The 25,984-nt window shown below is 48.9% G+C and overlaps 1 protein-coding gene and 1 long non-coding RNA gene across 2 annotated transcripts in view; one reads left to right on the top strand and one right to left on the bottom strand.

Annotated features, from left to right (window-relative positions):
• Window positions 1–16,892: 16,892 nt before the first annotated feature.
• The window catches only part of PHACTR1 (phosphatase and actin regulator 1), a 195,351-nt gene continuing 186,259 nt past the window's right edge, over window positions 16,893–25,984 (bottom strand). The window contains exons 10-12 of the mRNA XM_024763691.1: window positions 23,966–24,106; window positions 20,885–20,961; window positions 16,893–20,047 (exon numbers count right to left, since the gene is read on the bottom strand). Coding sequence (XP_024619459.1) covers window positions 20,032–20,047; window positions 20,885–20,961; window positions 23,966–24,106 — 234 coding nt within the window. The 3' untranslated portion in view covers window positions 16,893–20,031. The remainder of the gene's footprint in view (window positions 20,048–20,884; window positions 20,962–23,965; window positions 24,107–25,984) is intronic.
• Window positions 17,289–22,903, top strand: LOC112412179 (uncharacterized). Its single transcript, XR_003005748.1, has 2 exons — window positions 17,289–17,417; window positions 20,925–22,903. It is a non-coding gene; the product is annotated as an uncharacterized LOC112412179 (long non-coding RNA).

The raw sequence follows: 25,984 nt of genomic DNA, 5'->3' as shown, positions 1-25,984 counted from the left end.
GTGAGGGTGGCAGTGAGAAGAGCTTTGGATGATTTGCTTCTGTCAGAAGGCTGTGTCCATGCCCCGGTGGGTCTGCGTCCCCACCTCCTCTCTCCCCTTTCCACTCTGGTTCACTTGTTCTCGTCTTCATTCTCATTCAATCATGAAATAGATTTGAATACACTCCCATTAATAGCCCAGGTACTGAGTTTAATTGCTAAGTTGTATTTGTCCTGTTGGAGCTTGTAATCATTCAGGGAAGACAGATATTAAACAGGTATGTATTTTGTTTTCTCAGTCTTTAAGAGGACCTCTCACTCCTGAGCTGCCACACAAGGGTGGAGGTGACCTGGGCTTGCCCAGAAGCTCTGGAGGAAAGTTAGAGTTACTCTGCAATGCGTGGATCTTTGTCCCCTTCTCTTATTCATGCAAGAGTGACAAAGAACCTTGGAAGGGGTGGGTGCTGGGGAGGGTCTGAGCCTCTGCGCTGACTCGTTAGTTCTGTGACCCAAGATCGCTCAGTTTCCCCATCGCCTTCAGGAAGGTACTGGAATTGCTTACTCCTCAACTTGCTGTGAGCATCAGGTGAGCTTAATGTGAAAGCACTTTAAGAAGTACAGGGCTTCCCTGGTGGTGCAGTGGTTGAGAGTCCGCCTGCCGATGCAGGGGGACACGGGTTCGTGCCCTGGTCTGGGAAGATCCCACATGCGCGGAGCGGCTGGGCCCGTGAGCCATGGCCGCTGAGCCTGCGCGTCCGGAGCCTGTGCTCCGCAACGGGAGAGGCCACAGCAGTGAGAGGCCCATGTACCGCAAAAAAAAAAAAAAAAAAAAAAAAAAGTACAGAGCTCTGAGGAATGTTGAACATTTCGAATAGCGTGGTTTGCAAGTCTGTGGCCAGGCTCTGCCTCTGTTTGAATCTGCCCTGGGCTTCAAGGCCTATCTGAAACTGCCCCTTGTTAATTTCCAAGCTGCACGCACGTGCCTTCTCCTGCTTCTGAGCTTCTGTAATGTTTCATGCATAATGGTTCAGGAGTCTTTGGTTTGGTGGTCTCGAACTTTAATTAAACTCCATGTGCTTTCCCTCTAAAAAGCAGGTTTCTTGCGTCTAGGCTGTGTCTTGGTCCCTTTTGCACATGTCTGCTTTACCTAGTATAGTTCCTCATATGTGTTTTCTCCCTGAAACCGTGCTGTCCCCCACCCCTCTTTGGGCATGCTGGTATCATCTTGGTCAGGAACACTGTCTCCCCACTGCAGGGCTACATCCTCCTATCTCTATGATCCAGCTCAAGCATCCCCTCCTCCAGGAAGCCCTCCCGACTCTCTGCCCCTTGGCTTCTTGTTTCCTTCCATGGTACTCTGTCTTTTTTACCACGTTTAATACATTGGTTTAGAATGACCTGTTTATATCGAACACTAGCCTGTGAGCCCCTCGAGGGTATAGATCATGTCTTATTCTTTTCTTTTCCCTCGGCGCCAAGGACATCTCAGCCTGCCTGGGCTCTCCCTGATTATTAGGTGAATACATGAATGCCTGACTCCTCTGGTGACAAGTAACAGAATTGTTCTGGAGCTGGCTTGCTCAAGGAGACTTGATCACAGGATACAGGGGGTGAGGTTCAGAAGCCACTGGGGGTAGGGCTAGAATCTGGGACAGGACTAAAGAGACTCTGGCCCCCTTTATCTTTGACCTGCTCTGTGTGTCTGCTGTTTCTCTCTCTGCTGTCCGGGTTGCTCTGGTGGAAGATGCCTTACCCTGAGGTCCTAAGATTATCTGGTACAGGTCCAGCCTCTGGAGACAGTCTCTTGGCCCCGTTTCCTAAATCCACGGGAAAGGGCCTGTGGTCCATCCTGGGTCTGGTGCTGCCTGTGGATCGATCATTCATCCCCATGGAGACAGACTCATGTTCCCCAGGAGCCTCCCTGTGTCCACGCCAGCGCAGGGCCGGTGAGCAAGGGACACTGTACAGGGGCCACTGTGAACGGGGAGACACTCTCAGAAGCTCCCACTCCATTTGACAAACCTGGTGACTGGACATGCCCTGCACAGGAGCCAGGAGGGGTACCAGGCGCCCTCCACCGTGAACTGCATCTGAGTGGTCTCCCTTCGCTGCTTATTTCTGGTTTCTGCCAGCCGGTCTGAGGGTGGTATGGCCGGCGCTTTGAGATGAGGTGGGCAGAGTGGGAATGCCCCACTGGCAGCGTCTGGCATGGCCAGGTGTTTCCTTGGGAACATTTCCCATCAGGTCTAATTCTGGAAGTTGACGGGAAGTGGGCTTTGCCCGGCTCCTTCCCCTGCACCTGAGTCCAGTGAGAAGGCTGGGGGCGGGCAGGGGGCGGCTGGAGCAGCTGTGTGTATTCGCCTCTGATAGCTTGGAAAGATGTATGCGTCCCTTGGCGTGTCCAACATCTGCGTCTGTAGACTGAGTTGGGCTCTGGCCAGACCCGGTGGCAGTCGGGTGAATCTGGATAAAGTCGGGGTCGGCAGCTGCCAAGGCTGACTGACTTCAGGATCAGAAGGGAGGCACACCTGGACTTGAGCGTCCGCTGGAGGAAAGCGTGCCAGTCACATGGTCGACACTCCCCTCCCCAGTACTCAGAAAAGAAAAGCGAGGTTCTGGGTGGTGACGGGGGTTATACCAGGTCACCCACTGGTAGCTGAGAAGCCTTTAGAACGCAGGCCTCCTGGCTCCCATCCCTGTCTAGAGCGTGCTTCACCACGCCAAGCTTCTCCCTCATCCTGAAACACTGCCCTTATCTGTCCTCTGAGCCTTAACACCCCTGAGGCGCTTGCTGGCTGGGCACCTTGGCACGGTGTCCTCCTGTGTACCATGATAGTGATGGTAGCCACCTTACAGGACTGTTAGGAGTGTTAAATGCAGCAGGACACACAGTACCCTCGTGTCAGTGCCTGGCGCGTGGTAAGCACTCAGTAAACATTAGGTGTTACTGAGTCACAGCGATAACGGGTAAAATGTGTGCTGTCTTCAAAGAGGCGACACTGTGACTTACAGTCTCAGCATCTTAGGATGCTTCCTGAGAAGGGTTCTAGGAGATCAGAGGCCCACTGCAGGCGCTTTAAGTCTTCCATTTGTAAAGCTTACGTACATGGCAATCCCCTAGGGCCCCTGTTAAAATTCGGATTCTGATTTAGTAGCTCGGGGGTGGGGCCTGGGGTTCTGCATTTCTAATATGCTCCCTGATGATGTTGGTCCTTGGGGACCAGAGTTTGAATAGCAAGGAGGTGCAGGGACTGTAGATTTCAGATTGTACCTTGTCAGAGCTTTAACACGGGTTGCTAAAGAAAGAAAAGCTACAGAGAATGCTACCTGCCTGTGCCATTTTCTCATTTTAAAATTAGTCTGGCTTCATTTCTAGGTGATGTTGGGGATATTGCTAAAAGTTTATATTCAGGATGTGATGAAGTACCTTATAATCTCAGTAGTGAGACACAGATGTCCTATGAATTATTTGCTCTCCTCGCTGGGTCACTGGAGGTGGTTTCACTCTCAGCTTATCACGAGTTAGCTCGTTACCGAGGGTAGCTCTGTGGCAGCCAACCACCCATATCTATCCTCCCCTTCCTTACTAACCAAACCTCAATTTTATTTGCGGCAGGAGTGTGTTAACAAAACTTTGTTTCCCAGTCTTGATGCAGAGGAATGGACAATGAGATAGAAGGAAAGTCATTAGGTAGGGCTTACAGAAAAGGTTTTTATTCACGGAGGATTTACTCCACTGTCAGGTAACCTTTCCTCTTACTTCCTGCCTGGAACACACAGAGAATGACTGGAACTCAGCAGCCATCTTAGGACATGAGGCAACCTCAAGGATGGAAGTCACATGGTGAGGATGGTGGGGCAAAAAAACAGAGCTGTGGCACATTGATGGTACCACAAGCCCTTCCCTACTTAACTCCAGACTTCCTTTACATTAAAACAAACAAAAAATCCGGTTGTTTCAGCCAGTATTTGACAGGTTTCCTATTACGTGAAGGGTGCTAAACCCAGTGGTAACTGACCCCACCAGAGCAGGTGCAGTTTAGCAGGGCAGACACGGGTTTAAATCTGTGTCTAAAACTCTCATCCTTCTGAGCATCCTTTGTGGGATCCCCTAGTCATGTAGAGGCAGGGGAACTGGATTGAGGGTCAGAAGCCCAGGGTGCTCAGCTCAGCTTTGCTATTTCCTAGTGGTATGATCCTGTTCCTTTAACCTCAGTCCCCACCCCCGTAAAATGGGGGCGATGGATGACAGAGTCCAACATAGTGCGAGGTGCAGAACTCACTCTGCCGGTGTTGGGTGAGGGGTGGGTCTCAGGATGGAGAGGATGCAAAGACCAACTGGCCGCAGTGGCCGATGCTGATGTGAGCAGCGAGGGGCCGTGCAGGGGTGCAGCTCGGGTGCAGGCACTGATGCACCTTTCAGTGCTTCCATTAGAGGTGCCCACCTTGGTGCCCCGAGGGCCACGGAGCACTGCAGCCTCTGCTGGAACTGAAAGGGCTTGGACTAAGTGCCCCGTCTGCATGAATGAGAGGCTGGTTTTGTTCAGAGGAAGTGGGGGTGGCACAAGTAGCCTTCAGCCGGCCTTTGGGAAGCCTGCCTCAGGCCTTCCTCCGCCAGCTCCTGAGCTTTAAGCCGAGGCCTGCGAGGTGGCTGGCAGCATCTCGGCTCCAGCACTGCTTTGCTGCTGAAACCCACAGGACTGTGCCCCAGCTCCTAACTTTGGAGCAGCCGGATGGGCTGTGAGTGTGCATTCTCTCCTGCTGCCTGGAACCTGCAGTGAGATGTCCTCAACCACAGCACAGCTGTCCACACCTCCTTCATCCAGACCAGAGCACCTTTTTGCTGCCACTTTCTCTCAGCTGTCTTCCAGACCTGGAGCCATCTCTCTCCATCTTCCTCTCTTGCCCACCCCAATTCCTTACGTTGGGCACCTGCACTATTTCCACTCACACGGTGCCAGCGGGTCCCTGGAGGGCAAAAACCATGTCCTTACGATGAACTGAAACTATGAAGAGGCATCTTATCTCCTTGCACACAGAGAATGGAGAGCAGAGGCCGCAACACGCCTGCTGGCAGCTGGCGAGGGGACCTCTCACAGCTGGGCCACGTGGGGCTCCATCTTTCTGACCAGCCGTTAGGTGGTCTGAAAATGCCTGCATTTCCTTACTGCGGCCTCTTCCTAGATTTCTTGATATGATTGAAACAAGGTCCGTCTGAGTGGACATGGTCCACATGGGGCAGTTTCCTTGCTCAGGGATGACAGAGGCAACCAGCACAGGTATGTACTTTCAATCCCCTACCCATCTTTTTAAAAAAATAGTTGTAACTAAATTTTTTAATGGGAAAGGGCTATGTGCACGTGGGAATAAAAGGCAACCGGGACAGGAGGGTATGTGATGCACGGCCACTGTCCCTCCACCCCAGCCCCGGTCCCTTCCTCACAAGCAGCTTCTGTCAGCTTAGACGTGAGCGGGGTATCGTGCATACTTTCTAGGATGAAAGAAGGGACAGCACAGGGGTGTGCCCTGCCCGCTCTGGGGCTGTCGTAACCAGGTCAGTGGGAGAGAACTGAGGAAAACCCGAGACAGTTAAACCGCGACCAGGGGCTTTTCTTGTGTTGCCCCGGCTGGGAGGGTTTGGAGCAGGGGCTGAGGCTGGCGGGGGTGACGGGAAGCATTTTAATGCTGGCTTGGAACAGCGTCCCTGCGACTCAGATGTCAAGGCCAGCCCCCTGGGGAGCGGGGGCCAAGGCCTTTACCCTAATTCTCTGGTGGGGGGAGTTTGAGATAAGCCCAACTCATGTGTAAAATATCTTTATTTGTGTAGCTGAAGAGACGGGCTTGCCGCCTCCTGGGTGGAGACTCTGAAATCACAGGCCTCATTAGGATGTAGCCTCGCGTGGGACCCCCCTGTGAGACCCGGCCTGGACAAGGTGTCAGTGACAACCATCCTGCTTCAGGCTGGTAATTAAGGAACAGATGGAATTTTTTGTCCTGTCTTCCATCATTTTGTCTCGTGTGTGTGCGTGTGCGTGCGTGCTTAATTAAAGAAATTAAAAAAAACAGCAACGATCTCACCATGTAGGAAACACTGAACCTCTGCAGTTGCAAGATGCAAAGTTGCAGTCTCTTATGGAGGAGAAAAGAAATGGATGTGTGCAAGTCCAGCTCAGAGTAGCATGTGTCTTAGCTGGTTGTCACAGCCCGGGAGGAGAATCAGTTAAATTTTGCTTTTGTGGTTTACTTTTCCTTCCTCTGCAAATGGATTCATGAGTCCACGTAACAAAACCCCTTCGCGTTAAACCTCATGCATTGGATGATCGTGGCTTCCTATTATGAAATGAGAGCGTTTTTTGATTGATGGCACATAAAGAGCAGAGCTTATTTTTAAAACCAAAAACAGCACTTAGGAAACGGCCTGGCTGCCCACCCACGACTGATTAAGTGTCAGATGTGTTCTTCCTCTGTGGACCCAGCGGCATGCTGCTCTCTTCCTGTCTCTGCCACAGTGCTAGGTGGATCCACGCTGTGCAAGAGCCCTCGTTCGACATCATTTCCCTCGCAAGAAGTCATAAGTGTTGGCTGACAGGCTGGTGGTGGGAGGTCCCCACTGGCGGGCACACAGGCAGGCAGTGCACAGGAGCGGGGAGGAAGAGCTAGGTTAAGGAAACAGCGTCTCCCTACCTGGAGGCTGGGAGGCAGGTGGGTATCTTTCCTGATCTGTGGCTCTCGGTGTCAGAAGGTGATGGTATCACCTAAGACAGGGAACTGGGATAACTGGACGGAAGCTGAGAAAGTGTGAACTCAGCAAAATGGAGGCGAAGCAACGCATGCATCGGCCTAGCAGGGAGGTTAAGAGCAATGCTTTAGAGCTGAACACACTCGGCTTTGGAAGCTGTGAGGCATTGTGAGGATTAAATAAAATTGTGCATGAAAATGGTGCAGCACGGGGCCAGGTACACAGTGAGTGTTTAATATTTGGGAGCTGCAGATGGTGGCGGCAACAGGAATCAAGTGCCCAGACAGCTGCAGTGGGAAACTGGGGTGCCACAGTCAGGTGCCACAGGGGACAACTAGGCATTCATACCGTGGCATTTTTTTTTTTTTTTTGGTGTGTATGAGTGTTCTGACTCAATAGAGTTCTGAGGTCATCAAAGTGAAGGCTCTCTTGGACTCTATTCAGGGAAGCTTAAGTCCACGAAGCCCCTAGTTAGCGCTGGCTGTCCCTGAGGGGGTCACTGCAGCATGGTCACGTGGCCAGCCCCCTCTCAGGGCTCCCGGGCCACACACACCATGGGGGTCTGCTCCGGGACCCCTAGGCAGGAGAACCGGCCACACTGGTTCCGAGGATGGTGGACTGGAGACAGGTGCACGGAAGCTTGTGTTTGGCCAGAGGACTGGCAGCAGGATTGGACTGGCTACAGCCACAGGTATGGAGAACCATGAGTGTGAACATGCAGGCAGATGAGGACCTTAATTAGAGGAGTGGAAGAGCTTCTAGAACTAACTGGCAAGTGTTCACGATCAGCTGGAAGCGGAAAGGAGGGAGGTGACTTCTAGGTAATGCCATTCACTGAAAAAGGAAATTAGAGGAGAATGGGACTGGGGCAGAGGGGTGGGGTCTGAACATAGGAAAACGATAGTCTGGGACACACAGAGTTTGAGGTGCTTGTGAAACTTGTGTCAAGCATAAGAGCTAACATTTATTTAAAATTTTTTTTTATGGAATATCAGTTTTTATTGGAGCTTATAAGATGAAAAAATTAAAGACTAAGAATAAGAAACTTCACGTAAGAAAGGTAATTGAAAAAGTAGAATATAAGTGTAAGCACATGAAATTAACATTTTGTGAAAAGTACAAATGATAAAACTTGGTAGATAACTCAGATATGAAAATCCAATGGGGGAACTACAGATAATTGTTTCTTGGTAGGTTTGCTTAGTGTTGCAAATTTTACATTTATTTTGTAAGGAAGTCATAAACCATAGTTGCTAAACATGATAGCAAAGCTTGAAGTTTAAAATCTAAAGACACTGTTTCTGTAGTCAAGAGAATCATGTTTTTGAAGATTAACTTTTGGTACCTCTTAATCCCCTCCCTATATCTTGCCCCTCCTCCCTTCCCTCTCCCCACTGGTAACTACTAGTTCTCTATATCTGAGTCTCTTTCTGTTTTGTTATATTCATTTGTTTTCTTTTTAAGTTTAGATTCCACATATAAGTCATAACATACAGCATTTGACTTTCTCTGTCTTACTTCATATTACCCTCCATATCCATCCATGTTGTTACAAATGGCAACATTTCATTCTTTCTTATGGCTGAGTAGCAGTCCATTGTATATATATATACTATATCATCTTTATCCATTCATCTATTGATGGATACTTAGGTTGCCTCCATATCTTTGCTATTGTTAATAATGCTGCTATAAACGTTGATAGGGGTGCATGTATCTTTTCAAATTAGTGTTTTCATTTTCTTCATATATACACCCAGGAGTGGAACTAATGGATCATATGGTATTCTGTTTTTAGGTTTTTGAAGAACCTCCATACTGTTTTCCACAATGGCTACACCAATTTACATTCCTACCAACACGGTTCTAGGGTTCCCTTTCCTCTGTATGCTTGCCAACTTTTGTTATTTGTGATCTTTTTGATGATAGTCATTCTGACACGTGTGAGGTGATATCTCATTGTGTTTTTGACTTGCATTACTCTGAGGATTAGCGATACTGAGAATCTTTTCATGTGCCTGTTGGCCATCCGTATGTCTTATTTAGAAAAATGTCTATTCAGATCTTCTGCCCATTTTTAATCAGGTTGTTTTATTGATATTGAGCTGTATGAGCTGTTTATATATTTTGGATATTAACCCCTTACTGGTCATATCATTTGCAAATATTTTCTCCCATTCCTTCCTTAGGTTGCCTTTTGTTTGGTCAGTAGTTTCCTTTGTTGTGCAAAAGCTTTTAAGTTTAATTAGGTCTCATTTGTTTATTTTTGCTTTTGTTTCCTTTGCCTTAGGAGACAGATCCAAAAGATACTGCTACAATTTATGTTAGAGTGTTCTGCCTGTGTTTTCTTCTAGGAGTTTTATGGTTTCTGGTTTTACATTTAGGTTTTTAACCCATTTTGAGTTTATTTTTGTATATAGTGTGAGAAAATGTTCTCATTTCATTCTTTTACATGTAGCTGTTCTATTTTCCCAGCAACACTTACTGAAGAGACTGTCTTTTCCCCACTGTACATTCTTACCTCCTTTGTCGTAGATTGACCATAAGTGCTTGGGTTTATTTCTGGACTCTCTGTTCTGTGTCTGCTTTTGTGCCAGTACCATACTGTTTTGCTTACTGTAGCTTTGTAATATATCTTTTTTGTTGTTAACATCTTTATTGAACTATAATTGCTTTACAATGGTGTGTTAGTTTCTGCTTTATAACAAAGTGAATCAGCTATACATATACATATATCTCCATATCTCTTCCCTCTTGGATCTCCCACCCTCCCTATCCCACCCCTCTAGGTGGTCACAAAGCACTGGGCTGATCTCCCTGTGCTATGCGGCTGCTTCCCACTAGCTATCGATTTTACATTCGGTAGTGTATATATATGTCCATGCCACTCTCTCACTTTGTCCCTGTAGTATATCTTGAAATCAGGGAGTGTGATACCTCCAGCTCTGTTCTTCTTTCACAAGATTTCTTTGGTTATTCAGGGTCTCTCATGTTTCCACTCAAATTTTAGATTTTTTCTGGTTCTGTGAAAAATGTCCTTGGTATCTTGATAGGATTTGCATTTGATCTGTAGATTGCCTTGGGTATTTTGATTATTTTAACAACGTTCTTCCAATCCATGAATGCAATATATCTATCTGTTTGGGTTGTCTTCAGTTTCTTTCATCAGTGTTTTATAGTTCTCCAAGTACAGGTGTTTTACCTCCTTAGGTCAGTTTATTACTAGGTATTTTATTCTTTTTGATGCAATGATAAATGGGATTGTTTTCTTAATTTCTCTTTGATAGTTTGTTGTTAGTGTATAGAAATTCAGCAGATTTCTGTATATTAATCTTGTATCCTGCAGCTTTGCCAAATTCATTGATGAGCTGTAGTTATTTTTTGGTGGCATCTTTAGGATTTTCTAAGTAATAGTATCATGTCTTCTGTAAACATGACAGTTTTACTACTTCCTTTCCAATCTGGATTCCTTTAATTTTTTTTTTTGTCTAATTGCTGTGGCTAGGACTTCCAATACTATGTTGAATAAAAGTAGTTAGAGTGGGCATCCTTGATCTTAGAGGAAATGCTTTCAGGTTTTCACTGTTGAGTATGATGTTAGCTGTGGGTTTGTCATATACGGCCTTTATTAAGTTGAGGTATGTTCCCTCTATACCCACTTTGAGAGTTTTTAATCATAAATGAATGTTGAATTTTATGCATCTGTTGAGATGATCATGTGATTTTTATTCAATTTGTTAACGTGTATCATCTTGATTTTCAGATGTTGAGCCATCCTTGCATCCCTGGGATAACTCCCACTTGATCATGATATATGATCCTTTTAATGCAATATTGAATTCAGTTTGCTAATATACTTTGTTGAGGATTTTTTTGCATCTAGGTTCATCAGTGATACTGGCCTGTAATTTTTTTTGCTTGTGATATCTTTCTGGCTTTGGAATCAGGGCGATGCTGGCCTAACAGAATGAGTTCAGAAGCATTCCTTCCTCTGCAATTTTTTGGTATAGTTTGAGAAAGACAGGTGTTAACTCTTCTCTAAGTGTTTGTGAAGCCATCTGGTCCTGGACTTCTGTTTATTGGGAGTTTTTTATTACTTAATTTCATTTCTGGTAATTGGTCTGTTCATATTTTTTATTTTTTGTTCATTCTTAGGAGAGTGTACGTTTCTAGGAATTTGTCAATTGCTTCTAGATTGTTCACTTTATTGGTGTATAGTTGTTCATAGTAATCTCTTATGATCATTTGTATTTCTGTTTATAGGTTGTAACTTCTCCTTTTTCATTTCTGATTTTATTGATTTGGGCCCTCTTTCTTGATGAGTTTGGCTAAAGGTTTATCAATTTTATCTTTTCAAAGAATTGGCTCTTAGGTTCATTGATCTCTTCTATTGTTTTTTAGTCTCTATTTCATTTAGTTCTGCTCTGATCTTTGATTTTTTTCATTCTACTAACTTTGGGTTTAGTTTGTTCTTTTTCTAGTTCCTTTATGTGTAAGGCTAGGTTGTTTGAGATTTTTGTTTCCTGAGGGAGACGTGTATCACTATAAACATCCCTTTTATAACTGCTTTTGCTGCATCCCATAGATTTTTGGATTGCTGTGTTACATTTTGATTTGTCTCTGGGTGTTTTTTGATTTTTTTTTTCTTCAGTGATCCACTGTTAGTTTAGTAGAATATTGTTTTAGACTCCAAGTGTTTGTGGGTTTTTTTGCAGTTCTTTTCTTGATTTCTAATCTCATAGCATTGTGGTCAGAAAAGATGCTTGATATGAATTTCATTTTTCTTAAATTTACTGAAACTTTGTTTTGTGGCCTAGCATGTCACTATGTAAACTGGTGCAGTACTTTGATATAAGGATTGTTTACCTGGCTTTCTTTTCATTTCCATTTGCATGGAATATCTCTTCCCATCCCCTCACTTTCAGTCTGTGTGTCTTTAGATCTGAAGTCAGTCTCTTGTAGGCAGCATATATACAGGTATTGTTTTTGTATCCATTCAAACACTCTGTCTTTTGATTGGAGCATTTAATCCATTTATAGTTAAAAGTAATTATTGATAGGTATGTACTTATTGCCATTCTCTTAATTGTTTTGGGGCTGTTCTTGTAGTTCTTTTTTGTTCTTTTATTCTCTTGTGATTTGATGACTACCTTTAGTGTTATGTTTGGATTCCTGTCTCTTTTGTGTGTATCTATTACAGATTTTTGGTTTGTGGTTACCATGTGGTTTTATATATAGCAATCTATATGTATATATGTAATTACATTGCTGATCTCTTAACTTCAAATACATTTTAACAACCCTGCATTTTTACTCCCCTCCTCCCACATTTACTTTTTTTTGGCATCATATTTTACAACTTTTTGTATCCCCCTAACTACTTATCACAGATATAGATGATTTTACTACTTTTGTCTTTTAACCTTCCTACTAGCTTTACATGTGGTTGATTCACTACCTTTCCTGTACTGCCTTATCCAATCAGTTTTTACCGTTCCAAATTTTCATGTTTCTAGTTGTGGCTTTTTCTTTTTCGCTTAGAGAGTTCCCTTAACATTTCTTGTAAAGTTGGTTTGGTGGTGCTGAACTCTTTTTATCTTTTGCTTGTCTGTGTAACTTTTTTTTTTGGGTGGTATGTGGGCCTCTCAGTGTTGTGGCCTCTCCCGTGGCAGAGCACAGGCTCTGGACACACAGGCTCAGCGGCCATGGCTCACGGGCCCAGCCGCTCCACAGCAGGTGGGATCTTCCTGGACCGGGGCACGAACCCGTGTCCCCTGCATTGGCAGGTGGACTCTCAACCACTGTGCCACCAGGGAAGCCCTGCTTGTCTGTGTAACTTTTGATCTCTACATCAAATCTGAATGAAGGCCTTGCTGGGTAGAGTGCTCTTCATTATAGGTTTTTCCCTTTCACCATTTTAAATATATCATGCCACTCCCTTCTGGCCTGCACAGTTTCTGCTGAAAAGTCAGCTGATGGCCTTATGGGAGTTCCCTTGTACATAACTTGTTTCATTTACCTTTTAATATTCTCTTTATCTTTAATTTTTACCATTTTAATCACAATGTGTCTTGGTATGATCCTCTTTGGTTTGGTCCTGTGCTTCTTGAAGGTGGATGTCTATCTCCTTTCCCAAGTTAAGCAAGTTTTTAGCTACTATGTCTTCAGATATGTTCTCTGCCCCTTTCTCTCTCTCTCTCTCTCTCCTCCTTCTGGGAGCCCTATAATGCAAATGTTAGTATGCTTGATGTTGTCCCAGAGGTCTCTGAAATTGTCCTCATTTCTTTTTATTCTTTTTTTCTGTTCCACCTCGGTGATTTCCACTATTGTCTTGTGGGTCACTAATTTGTTCCTCTCTATCATTTAATCTGCTGTTGATTCCTTCTACTGTATTTTTAGGTTCAGTTATTGTATTCATCTGTTTGGCTCTTCTCTGTATCTTCTAACTCTTTGTTCGAAACTTCTAACTTCTGTATTCATCCGTTCTTCTCCCGAGCTGTTTGACCGTCCTTGTGATCATTACCTTGAACCTTTATTAGGTAGATTGTCTCCATTTCACTTACTTCTTCTGTGGTTTTATCTTGTTCCTTCACTTGTAACACATTCCTCTGTTTCCTCATTTTGCCTAATTTGCTGTTTTTATTTATCTGATAGGTTGGTTACATTTTCCGACCCTGGAGAAGGGGCCTTTTGTAGGAGACATCCTATGCATCCCAGCAGTGCACTCACCTCTGGTCACCAGAGCTGTATGTATGCTGTAGGGGTGCCCCCTATGTGGGCTGCCTGGGTTCTCCTGTTGTGGTCAGCTGACTGCTGCTGGCAGTCTAGTAGGTATGGCTGGCCCCTGGTCCAGTTTGTTGCCAGGCTGCTGGTTGGTAGGGCTGGGTCCTGAGACAGTTGGCTGTGGAATCTCAGAGTGTCCTGGGGCTAGGGCTGGCCCACTGGTGGGCAGAGCTGCGTTCTGGGGGTGGGGACTGGGGTTCCCAGATCTAGTGCTGACCTGCTGGTGGGCAGGGCCATGCCCCAGGGGGTCCTGGGGCTGGTGCTTGCCCACTGGTGTGTGGGGCTGGTCCTGGGGTTAGTGTTGGCAGTCTGGTGGGCAGAGCTGGATCCTGGTGTCCGGCTGCAGGGATTGGGGGTCCTGGAGCTGGTGCTGGCTCACTGGTGGGTGGGTCCCAGGGCTAGTGTTGGCACACTGGTGTATGGGGTTGGGTCTTGGGCCCTCTGGACAGGGCTGTGTTCCTGGGCAGCTGTGGGCTCAGGGGGTCTTAAGGCAGCAGCCCTGATGGTGGGTGGGTCTGTATCCCCACCCTGTTACTTGGGTGGTCTGAGGTGTCCCAGTGCTATTCCTGACAGGTTGACTGGCAGAGCAGCTAAGAAGCTGGTGCTAAGAAGCTGGTGCTAAGAAGCTAGAGAGGATTCCAAAGTGGTGCTTGCCAGCCCCGGTGTTCTCCTGGTAGACAAGCTCCCCAAAATGGCTGCCACAGTGTCTGTGACCCCAGTGTGAGTTCCAGTTGCCTCCTGCCTTTCTGGAAGGCTCTCCAAGATCAGCAGGTGGGTCTGACTCAGGCTGCTTTCAAATTACTGCTTCTTCCCTGGGTCCTGACGTGTGAGATTCTGTGAGCACCCTTTACAATTGGAGTCTATTTCCCGTGGCCCCTTGGCTCTCCTCAGTCAGCGTGCTGGCCTTCAAAGCCAGACGTTCTGGGGGCTTGTCTTCCTGGTGCAGGACTCCCAGGGTGGGAAGCCTGATGTAGGGCTTGGACCCCTCACTTCTCGGGGAGAACCCCTGCCATTATAAGTATCCTTCCTTCTGTGGGCTGCCCACCCTGGGGTGTGGGTCTTGGCTAAACCTGCCCCTGCCCCTCCTAACCGTCTTTTTGTGGTTCTTTCTTTATATCTTTAGTGGTAGAAGATCTTTTCTGCTAGATTCTAGTCTCTCTCATCAGCAGTGGCTCTGCAAACAGTTGTAATTTTGTCGTTCCCATGAGAGGAGGTGAGCTCAGCGTCTTCCTGCTCTGCCATTCGGCCAGGTCCTCAAGAGCTAACATGTAGTAAGGCCTAACTCTGTGTCAGACCCTGTGCTGAGCACCTTACACATATTTAATCCTGCCGGGCCTGTAAATAGGTGCCATTATTCCCATTTTACAGATGAGGAAGCCGAGGCACAGTGAGATTAAGTAACTTGTCCAAAGTTGCACAGCTAGTAAGGGGTGGAAGAGCCAGAATTTGACCCCAGGGCATCAATTTGACCCACACTGCTGCTTTGTGACATTTGGACACCTGGGTCAGGAGCTCAGGGTGGATCTGAGTGGTAGCTGTAGACATGGAGTCATCTGAGGCCAGGACAGCACTTAGGCCCCGTGGAGCCAGCCAGGAAACGTTCCCAGCATCAAACTCGTCCTTTGCATTAATAATCAGGGGTAAGTACCCACATCTGAGGTGCCCTTGAACTTGGGGCACTGTAGGGGACAGTGGGCTGTTTCTTAAGCATCACTGCTCAAGCCTACAAGCCCCTCCAGGATGCTTTGCCCAGAGGAAGGGGGAGGCGGGACGGCACAATCTGGTTACAGCAGCTTTAGGACAAGCCCCCACGAAGAAACGTGAGACAGCGCAGGTCCCAGTGCCAAGCAGCCCTCCAGGAGGCCAGCCCAAGGCAGGGAGGGGTGGCAGGTGTGGCATCCAAGCTGTTCTCTGAGAGCCTTCCCCAGCAGGACTTACCCAAAGCTTACTCTTTGCTAAAGACTAAGTTTAGTGTTTGAAAAATTCAGATAAACCCAAATCTTAGAAAGCTGACGTCCTAAAGGACACTACAGGACACCTAGTTCAGGGTCCCCACTTTCCAGAGGAGGATGTTGATGCCCAGAGAAATTAAGTGACTTGGCCAAAATTGTCCAGTTAGATGTCGTGGCAGGGCCACCACTTCGTCATACGATGATCCAAGGGTGGACACACCAGGTCCTCGACCTGTTGAGCATGTGTAGCCATGACCTTCTTTACTTCGTCAAGAGCTTTCTCTTAGGATGATGGCCAGTTTCCTTCCGTCTTGCAGGCCAGAGCCTGTTGGAGCCGTTCTTACTCTAGTCCTTTCACTCCCCTAGGCAGCTGTAGTCAAGTTCTGACTGAAGGTCAGAGAATTCTGGAGCGAGGAGACGGCAGAACGATGGAGAAGCTCTTCGCCTGCACCCCGCACTCCTTTCTGTAAACTGCTTGCTGCCGCTCTCTGCTGTGGCCCCGCCAGCTTGGCGTCCCTCTTCCTGCACAGGTGAGAGCTTGTGCAGACTGTGCTGCAGTCACACGGACCCCCAACAGGGCTTTGCCTCTGTTGCTCAGCGAACAGTGCACCCCGCTGGTTCTAAGAAGTGGTCACGCCGACCTTCTGAGGCTGGTGACTCCCAGGCACAGGGAAGGTGGCTCCCGTTGGATCGATCTCCCACGCCCTTGCTCAGAAGTGCGATTCCTGGACCAGGGGCATCAGCATGGCCCGGGAGCTAGCTGGAAATGCAGAATCCCAGGCCCACCTAGACCTCGGAGTCAGCATCTGCGCTGTGAAAGGACGCCCAGGTGCTTCCTGGCAGTGGCGCAGGGGAACGGCGCTGTGCCAGGTCCTCTTTCCCAGAGCCACCTTCCTAGGTTACCAGACCAAGGGCATGTTATCAACACTCCCACCACCTAAAACGCAGCCAGCAAGCACTGCAGCCCTCCTTGCTTCCCCTAAAACCTTCAAAAAGACAAGACAGGACCAAAAGGTTGAGCGGAGGTCGTCTTTGTCCTATAAAGCAAATCCTCAGGTTGCTGAAGAAAGGGGGCAGATGTAAGTACTCAAAGAACAAAGCTGCCTGGGGCTTTCCCTCGGGGCAGTAACTTATATTCATCATTCCCAGGTTACTAAAGGACAAAAAGTTGGTAAATACATTTAGATATTCTTTAGAAGATGTTTGGAAGAAAAAAACTTTTGTACGCTAGGACTAGGACTCATCTAGAAAGTTATTTGTGTCCAACAGTCCTTCCTTCACCGATAACACCAAATAACGTGAGCTGGTTCTGTGTCCTCATAACTTGCTGTTTTGCCGATGCGCTGACCTACCCCTTCCCCCGACCCCTACCCCAGCCAAACCAAGAATTTTCGGTGGTTCCTGCTGGTGGTCGATAAAACAACACAGGAGTCAAGGAAATGATTTGTTTTTAAGACTTTTTTTTTTTGGTTTGTTTTTAAAGAAACTGCATACATCATTAGAGACAAACAATAATTTAAATACCATGCAGTTTCTGTATGTACAAAACCTAGGCCATAGAGATCCAGTTTAATTTGTGTTCTATTCACACTGTCTTCCTCACACAGCCGGTGGCTGTTAAAGCAGAACACAGGAGAGTTCTCTGATACAAAGACAAACTATGTACAGACACCCGGGAAGCAACTGGAAAAAAGCAACCGGTTTGGGGATCAACAGACAACTGGGAAGAAAAAGTTGTTTAAGGTGACCTTCGCCCACTGGCTGTGCACAGGGAGAGCCTGAAATTCCATTCACCGAAGCACACACCATGATTTTCATTCGGCAAATATAAATACACGTTCATAAGCAGGAGAAAAATAAGCTCGGAGGTTTTCATCACATCAACCGTCACGTCGTTTGGTTTCTCTAAAGTTTTACAGAGCTTTGAGGGCCTTTGGGGAGGAAAATATCAACAATTTCGAAACAGTAAGTAGGCTGATGGCCGTCTCTTCTGTCATGGATGGGGTGGGGACTTTGGGGCGATTTGATTTCGAGAGGGGAACGTTTTTCTTCTGATGCTAATGCAAATGAAAAAGGCTCTAACTGCAGCTTTTCCAGAAAAGGGATGCTTTGTAAACCAGCCAGCCCATCTTCTCTTTCCCCCTTAATATGGAATCGTCATCTTGGAAAGAAAGAAACACATTTTTCAATTGTCATAACAACGTGGCAAAAAGGAAATTTGGATAGATTTCTATAAAGACCTCAAGATTTCAAGGAAGGAAAGACAGCAGAGGGCTCATCCTGTGACCTGCGGAAGTTGCTGAGCTGCTTACAGTGGGCTTGGAAGAGCCCAGCTCGCGGGTGGTGACACGGGAGGGGCACCCTTCCACTTGCGGGGAGTTACTTCGGGAAAAGGCTGCCCTGCAGGAGGAGAAGTGGAAACCGCGTTCAGTTTCTTCCACGCACAAAGCGGCTGCAACCGTAGGGCACTTTGGGCGGGAACCCGGGACCGCTGGCTAGCTGCGGGGAACTCGATTAGGCATCGTGTTCCCGGGGAATCTGAAAGGCCCGGAACCACGGCCAGCAGAGAAGCCACTGGCCTCTGCAAGGCGTCAAGGCAGTGGAGTGAGGTCCCTTAGGACTCGCTCCTGGGCCAGGGGCAGGTTGACTGTCGCTCCAGGCCACCGCGAGCCACAGGCAGCCCAGACTCAGATCCTGGCCCGGCGGGCACCTCAGCCTGGAAGACGCGCCCGCCGTGGAGGAGTTACACGGCAGAGCCCCACGTCCCTCGGCGTGCCATCTGCACTTTCAAAGGTCAGTAAGCCTTTCGGGAAGACGCCGTTTACAGCCACGCTACAGCCCTGGCCACATCTTCCCTGAATCAGTCACCCCACCCACGGCCGTAGCTATGCGGATTCACCATTCAGAGAAAAAAGGATGGGGTGACACGTCCTCCTGGGGCTGGGCGCCAGGCGCTGCGAGGTAAGCGTGCGCCAGCTTGGCACCAGCCGGCGGGCACTGACTGGAACGCTGCCCCGAGCTCCCTGCCAAGTGCACGGTGACGCCGGCCACAGGGGCCGTGAGCGCCAGCGGAAAAGGAACTGGCCTCACCCATGGCTGTGGAGCCCAAGAGGAAATTGATCCCACGCGTTTTGGGGTGGGGACCAGTTAACTCTTTTTTTGTGAAGCCCAAGCTTGGCAGCTTTCTAAAGCCTGGGCCTCTGTGGCGGGGAGCAAGCCATCACTGGGAGAGCTGGTAGGAACTACAGGATCATGGCAGGATGCCAGGCAGAGCTGCATGGCTGAGGGCCCTACAGGCTCCATCAGGAAGGAAACCGGAAGCAGCTCAAGCGGCCTCCTTCAGAGCACAGTCAGGGTTTGGAGAGGCCCCTCCTCCACTGCACATCCTACCCTCACCTACCCTGTCACCGCTGCTTTCCTGTGGTCCCGAGAGAGGAGGGTGGTCAGAGATACATCTCCAGTCACCCTCACCAGCATCAAGGGGGAGAGGAAGGATGCTCCCCAGAGAAGCAGGCGTGGAAGGTCCAGCACAGCAGGTGTGGCTGGCGTCTGCCCAGCGCTGGGGCTTCTGCACAGACTCTTCAGTGCAAAGCAAGCCTGGAAGGCCCTCAGGTGGTTCTGGAGGACCAGTCCACCAGCGGCTGGAAATTCAGCCTTTCAGGAATGGTTTCTGGCCTGCAGGCATCGGTCCTCGACTCAAAGGCCATTAACGGCCAAGCCACCCGGTCACCAGCCCTGGGGCATGCAGAGAAAATGAAGAACATGGGCCAAGCAGTTTGTCACCCCAGCCTTTATGCCCTCAAAAGGGGTCTCATGCTCACACGCGTGATCCCACCACGCCGCCCGTGGCTGTTGGTATGCGTAAGATCACCGGTGACACTGGGCTTTGCTAATGACGACTTTCCCCTTCTAAACCAGAGCTTCCTGGAAGGCAGCCCGGCTCAGCCTGAGGGGACAGGACAGGCGCTCGTGCCAGCCTTCCAGGCCTGGAGCACACAGTCAGCCATAGGCTCCCCCAGAAAAGGGCTCTCCCTTCAGTTCACAGCCTGGGCGATAGCTGGAGGGAGAGGAGGACGCTGCTCCCTCAGCAGCCGCTGCCTCAGGGCCCCCCAAACCACGTGGCACACCTGGAGCCAGTGTATCTGGCCAAGTCTAGAAGGCCAGCCGGATCGCCCGCTTTGCACAGTCATCCCAGGCCAGATCCACCGCCTCGGCTTTCTTTGGACTCTGCCTCCAAAGTGTCTGTCGCCTAAGGCTCGCCGGAGCCTGAACAAACGTGGTACCTGCCAGCCTGGCCGGAGAGGCCCAGGGCTTCTCCTAGTGCTGGAAAGTCTCCGGTGTCCTCGGCCCTGCCCGGGGCAGGGCACAGTCCCTTATCAGCAGTGGCACCAGCACCTCTGACCACGGAGCCGTAACCATCGCCATCCTGCTTGTGTTTCCTTTTCCTTTTCATCTTCTTTTAAAAAAAGGTAGTTCAGAAGATTTACATCGTAATGGGGAAGTGAATAAATACCAGCACTTATGGTTCTTATAAACTTATGTTTTGAAGACAGCATAGCACTCAAGAGGAATTCGACTGTTAAGGTCGGTGAAACCTAGGAAAACAAATAATTCAGTCAAGACCCAGGGGCTGCGAAAGGTGTCGGATTTGACACTCTAAGATCTCCATCCTCGAATTCCTTGTTTCTGACAGCCACAGGAAGGCTTAAATCTCCAGCCAAAGGCAAATAAATCTCCACAGTACCCCTCAAGAACTTTGGGCCCACCGAGTTCACCTTTGGTTTTGGAGAAGTTTAGCCTGGAGCTCCTGGGGGCTCTCAGCCTATGCAAGGGCTCAGCAGCAAGGTGGGGACCCCAGCCTCACGTCTCCGAGCCAGGCACTGTTTCTCCAGATGTTCACCAAAGGAGAGGGTCAGAAGAACTCAGCAGCTCCGTCGCTGACTAGCCCTGTGACCTTGTATAAGCCCCTCCTATCTCTCTGTGCTTCAGTTTCCCCAAGTAGCATCACACACGACTCTCTGGGAGAACGACATGGAATCGGGCATGATCCCACTTCCGAAGTCCCATGTGGATTCGGTACTTTATCCTAGTTTGGTCTCCGCTGACTGGCTGTACATTGGCAAGTGATCTTTTCTCCTCAGCTTAGCTTCTCATAAATACCCACCATGGTGGTGGTCTGGCATTTAGCAGATCTTCAGTTTGAATGAGTTAAAAACTAGGCTTTGAGAAGGTTGCGTTCAGCCTGGGCCTTTCATGCTCCTTCCCTTACTTTCAGAAACCACAGTGGACCCTGTGGATCCCCATGTAGCTCTTTCTATCTTCTCCCCTCACTGCACCCACCACACCACTTGTCCTCCAGAAGCAGCTAGGGATAGTTCAGTTTGCGGGTAAATGTTATAATTTGAGGGGAAAAAACCCCACTTGATACTAACCTTGTTAAATGTCTACTCAATTCGTGAACTTCCATTTCAGTGCTTTTAAATTCATTGAGCTCCTTCCGAATGGCAGCCTGCAAGGAAGAGAAGCCCATGAGAGTGCAGAGGAGGGAAAGCAGCTCACCTTCTTTTATTCCTATGTTTTCTTTCTTCGACAAAGCCATACACGTGCATAAAACGGATTCTTCCCCCGGGAGAAACAAAATCACCAGAGGTCTCCTTTAGAGCCTACGAAGAGTCCCGTCCCCCTAAATCTAAGTTGCAAGCAATCCGATTTGGGATCCTGCCCAGAGCTGTTCCACCTGGGCAGTGAGCAGGCCCTTCCACCTGGCCCACACTCCTGGGTCCTGAGTGCACATATCTTTCTTTGGTGAATCTAAGCTCATCAGAGGCACAGCGATGCCTCAGGATGGATACTTCTAGAGGAGGTGTGTGAAATTCCCCAACCACATGAAGAGGGGTGATGGCCAGCTGCCCCCTTTCCCTTTGACTCATGAAGCCTTGGCTCCTTTACAAGTCTGTCGACTCTGAGGTGATATATTTCGCCATGGAGGGTATGGAATGTGTTTTGAATAACCTCAAACACGCATGAGATAAACCTGACTGACCTCGTCCTCACAGTCACAGATGTGGCCATCGTCTGGGGCCACCGAGAAGGCGGAAGGAGGACCGGAGCAAAAGAACGTCTGGGGTTGGAGAAAACCTTACTTCTTCCTCGGGGCTGAAAATTTAAACGTGGGCCCATTCCCATAGCTCTTTCTAAGGTTGATACGTGCTTTGATGGGAAGATAATCAGGGCACGGAGAGTCTGAGGATGGAAAAGTCTTTTTTTTCCCCATTCATCCAGAAAACTTCTATTGTGTGCAGCTGTACTGTGCTAGGTGTATTATGCAAAGAGGAATCAGAAAAGTTGCCACTGTTTGAGAGCTAACAGTCTAACAGAAGACATAAGTGCATAAAGAACAATTTATAAAATGATAGGCATCGCTAGAAAGGAACAGATAAGACAATTTCTACTTCAAGTTGGTCGTCCGTTTTTGGAGAGCCAGTTGAGATGCCACCCCTCAGTCAGACTGCTTGTATAAGTAAGATTAAGGGCAAGGCAGAAAGCAATTTAATACTTTTTGTTTATGTGAGAATTTTTATGATTATAAAAGTAATGCATGAGAAAATGGGCAAGGGACTTGAACAGACATTCACAGAAGGCCAGTCAACATATGCAAAGGGGCTTGAGCTCATCAGAAAACAGGGAAATGCAACTAACCATCCCGAGAAAGCACTACACACCCACCCAAAAGGGCTAAGATGATACCACGTGTTCACCGAAATGGGCAACGATGAGAACTCTCATAAGCCGCTGGGCAGTGTGTATCAAACCATTAGCAACCAGGGCCACCACCTCAGGCCCACTGGCCTAGCCAATTCCGTCTACCAGAGCAATGCTAATACTTGGGACAAAGTGGACATAGTACCACACTTGCTACTGGTGTGGCTGTCCTCCAGTTTATCTATTCCTTTCTGGAAATTTCAACCTTATCATCTCACTCTTACTCTCACAATTCTGCCTCAAAAATGTGACTGAAGACAGGAGCTTAAGAACCCTGACAAGGTACTTCCATAAGCTTCCTTTTCTTTTTTTTCCTTCCCACTATCCCCCAGGCAGGAAGGAGCTGACTTGACGTTCCCTCTTCTTGGCTGGGGGCTTCCCTCTTCATTCCTTTCAGGGAAGCTCCTCTTCCTTAAGGCAGTAAAACCACATGGTCTAAGAGAGACCAATGGGAATGTCTTCTATGCCATGGAAGGAACGCTACGGTCTGAGTCCTCCAGATGTAGCCCTTGATATGGGACCGGAAGACTATACCAGCAATTGGTAAATATCCCAAACAAAAAAATACATTGCTCTCCAAAAATTTATCTTTGTCTTACAGTTACTATTTTTAGTGTAGCCTGAGTGCCTGTCTCACCTCTCTCCTGACCTGTATCTGTTTTCGTTTTTAAAAATTTTTTTATACAGCAGGTTCTTAGTAGTCATCAGTTTTATACACATCAGTGTATACATGTCAATCCCAATCGCCCAATTCATCCCCCCCCCACCCCCTGGAAAAGCCTTTACATAGGACCAGAATGGCCCCTCCCAAGGAAGGCAGGCACTCGGTTAAAGTGCCTGGCGGGGGGGCGGGGTGGAGATGTGGGCACTGCTTCCCAGCAGCCCCGGGGGAACCGGACTGGCTCCCTCACAGCTGCGTAGGATTCTAGCTGGTACCTTCCCTTCCCTTGACTGCAGCAAGCACGCTGCAGTGAGTGTGAACGGAGCGAGGTCACATCTATGTGACACAACTGCCCGCGGTGGGACGGAGGGGCCTGTCTCCTGCCCGAGGTGAGGGGTGCCGGTTCTTGGGGCTGCTCACCATGGATTCCTACAGAGGGGAGAGGTGAGGTTTCCACTCGTCAGGACCTGGGGGCTGGCCTGCCCCGGGCGGGGCGGGGGGTGGGGACGGTTTCTGGGAGGTGCCTCTGGCCGCGTCAGTTCCCTCCCCTCCCCGCCTCCCAAGTGCAGCGGCTTCCCTGGGCTCACACTCCAGCCAGAGGCCAGGCTCCGGGTGACCTCCCGCATGGCCTGTGAGGAAGCCACCCGCCCCGGGAAGGGATGGGGCAAAGGCAGGACTCTAGGAGAAGGTCCCCGGTGTACCCGAGTCCCCTTATTGTCACTCGCACACTGCACAGCGTTATTGTCCTACACTTTTTTTTTTAAAGGCCCTTACCCTCCAGTTCCTCATGGTGCCTGGATAAGAATCACAAAGGCTCCCCAAGCAGAGGTCCCCTTAGATACGTGTATGGATGAAAGGCATCTACAGAGCAGGGGAGGACCAGCTCAGCGCCCTCTCCGCACGCTGTCTGGAGCCCTTGGGGAAAGGTGCCGGGAGCAGCACCGCAGCCTGCCCGGCAGCCACTCCGCCCCCAGTACCGACCCAGGCACCCTGGCTCTGCGCCCAGGCTCCACGCGGCCTCCGGGCGGCAAGCTGGAGACCCAGCACCCGGCTGGCCGTGAGGCCCCGCCCACCTCCCCGCCCCTCTTACTTTGTCTGCAGCGGTGAGGCGGGTCCAGGGCTTGTCGGCCCTGCGGTCATAGTCCTGAGCATCGGCCACCTCCACGTAATCGCTGAAGCGGATGAGGATCTTCCGTTCTCTCAGCTCTTCCACTGTGGGCCTCTGGCTGAGCTGCGGGACGGAGAGATGGATGTGGTCAGCCTATGACGTTTACATCACTTGGTCCATCCGTGAATTTATAGGTGGGAAGACGAGGTCCAGAGAGGCAGCTGATGCATCACGCACACGTGAGGGGCAGGGCCCGGGGGACACAGGGCTCCCGATTCCTGGACTTCTCCAGGACTCTGTGAAGGAGTTTACTAACTCATGAGCTGCCTCCAGGCCGATTCAGCCAGCCAGCCAGGCCGTCTCTTAATAACACTGCAGTGTCTCGGTCTGTACACGCGGTGTGTCTTTGTGCATGGGTGTGGATCTTCCCATGTCTGTCCTACCTTTCCCATCAGGTGACAGAAACCTTACACAACAGTTTTTTTTTTTTTTGCGGTACGCGGGCCTCTCACTGCTGTGGCCCCTCCCGTTGCGGAGCACAGGCTCAGCGGCCATGGCTCATGGGCCCAGCCGCTCTGCGGCATGTGGGATCTTCCCGGACTGGGGCACGAACCCACGTCCCCTGCAGGCGGACTCTCAACCACTGCGCCACCAGGGAAGCCCAACACACAACAGTTTCATATTCTCAATTTGTGAATCCACATCTGTGTGTTAAATTTAGTGCTCTCTGCAAGATAGGTTTGTAATACTTTCTGTGTGTGTGTCTTAGACACAAAGAAAGTGTATGTGCAAACAGTATGCAAACTCCGGGGTGTGCAGGAATGAGGGTATGTTGATTTATGAGGTCAGGGAGACCCTAGCCCTCAATAGCTCAAATGAAAGGCAAGTCCACAAAGGCAGAGCTAGCCCGCGTTGATGCCAAAGAAGACTCGGACGGGCCCTTTGGATAGGTCTGTGGTGAAGGAAGGAAACAAGTGAATTATTCAACCATCTCCCAGTGTTACCCGCTAGCATCCTTCCTTTGTACTTTAACAACATAAGGCTGACATTTCTATTATCTCTTCCTGTCACCAGATTTATTTCTTCTGGAGCAACACAGTTGCTCTCTCTTTAGGATGCTGTCAATTCATGTTCAACCGATGTTAGTTAAAAGCAATTTTTCTCTAAGCCCTAGACCGTATTTAATTCTATTCACAGAAGATGCAGTCAAATAGAATCTTACCACAAAGGCCTACAAAACAAACACACGCAAGTGAATCCAAACCACCCCGGCTGTTTTGACTGTATACCACGCAGCTGCCATACACCTTTGGCTGGTGCCGGAATGTCCCAGCTTGCTACCAACCGGCCTACAATGGAAGAGCATTGTTAGATGACTGCCTGGCTGGTGCTGAGCAGAATGGTGACAGCTACTGCGAGGCTCCAGACAGGACCAAAGCAGCCTGCTGGTTCCCCTTGGCCAAGGGAGGAGAAACCCGGGGCTCAGAGGCCTACTGGGCTGTGGCACTGGTCACCTGTCTAGACGCTGTGTAGCTCCCGCACAGTCTGTCCCGAGGTGGCCCTGGTTTGCCCGGGACAGGGCATTTTGGCATCAGCTGTGACCCGTCACAGGAAACCAGAGGTTTCCCACGCTCTATGGTCAGGGGTGCTGGAAACAAAGCTGGTGGCCTATCCTGACTCCAAGATGTGAGTGCAGGGCGCTCTGTACTGTCATTAGAGTACGTAGGCGTTTACCGTAATACCACAAGGCATGAAAACTTCTACTCCAAGCCCCAGTTTGTGTTTCCAAGGACTTACTAGCTCGCCCTGGGGTGTTAGACAAACAGTACTATTTTCTAAGTGTGCCATGACGGGAGAAAGGTTGTTAAAGTCGGAATTTCTAATTTAAATTTCTCACAGTCATGATGTAGATTTTATTAATAGCCTGTCTATGGTAGAGTCTGGAGTGAACAGAAACCTAGAGGTTGGCTCTGAAGGTGAGGGGCTATTGTTCATGCCTGA

Source organism: Neophocaena asiaeorientalis, unplaced genomic scaffold (assembly GCF_003031525.2).
Source record: "Neophocaena asiaeorientalis asiaeorientalis breed wild unplaced genomic scaffold, Neophocaena_asiaeorientalis_V1.1 scaffold427, whole genome shotgun sequence".
NCBI classification, from domain to species: Eukaryota; Metazoa; Chordata; class Mammalia; order Artiodactyla; family Phocoenidae; genus Neophocaena; species Neophocaena asiaeorientalis.
This window is presented reverse-complemented; position numbering and strand designations above follow the sequence as displayed.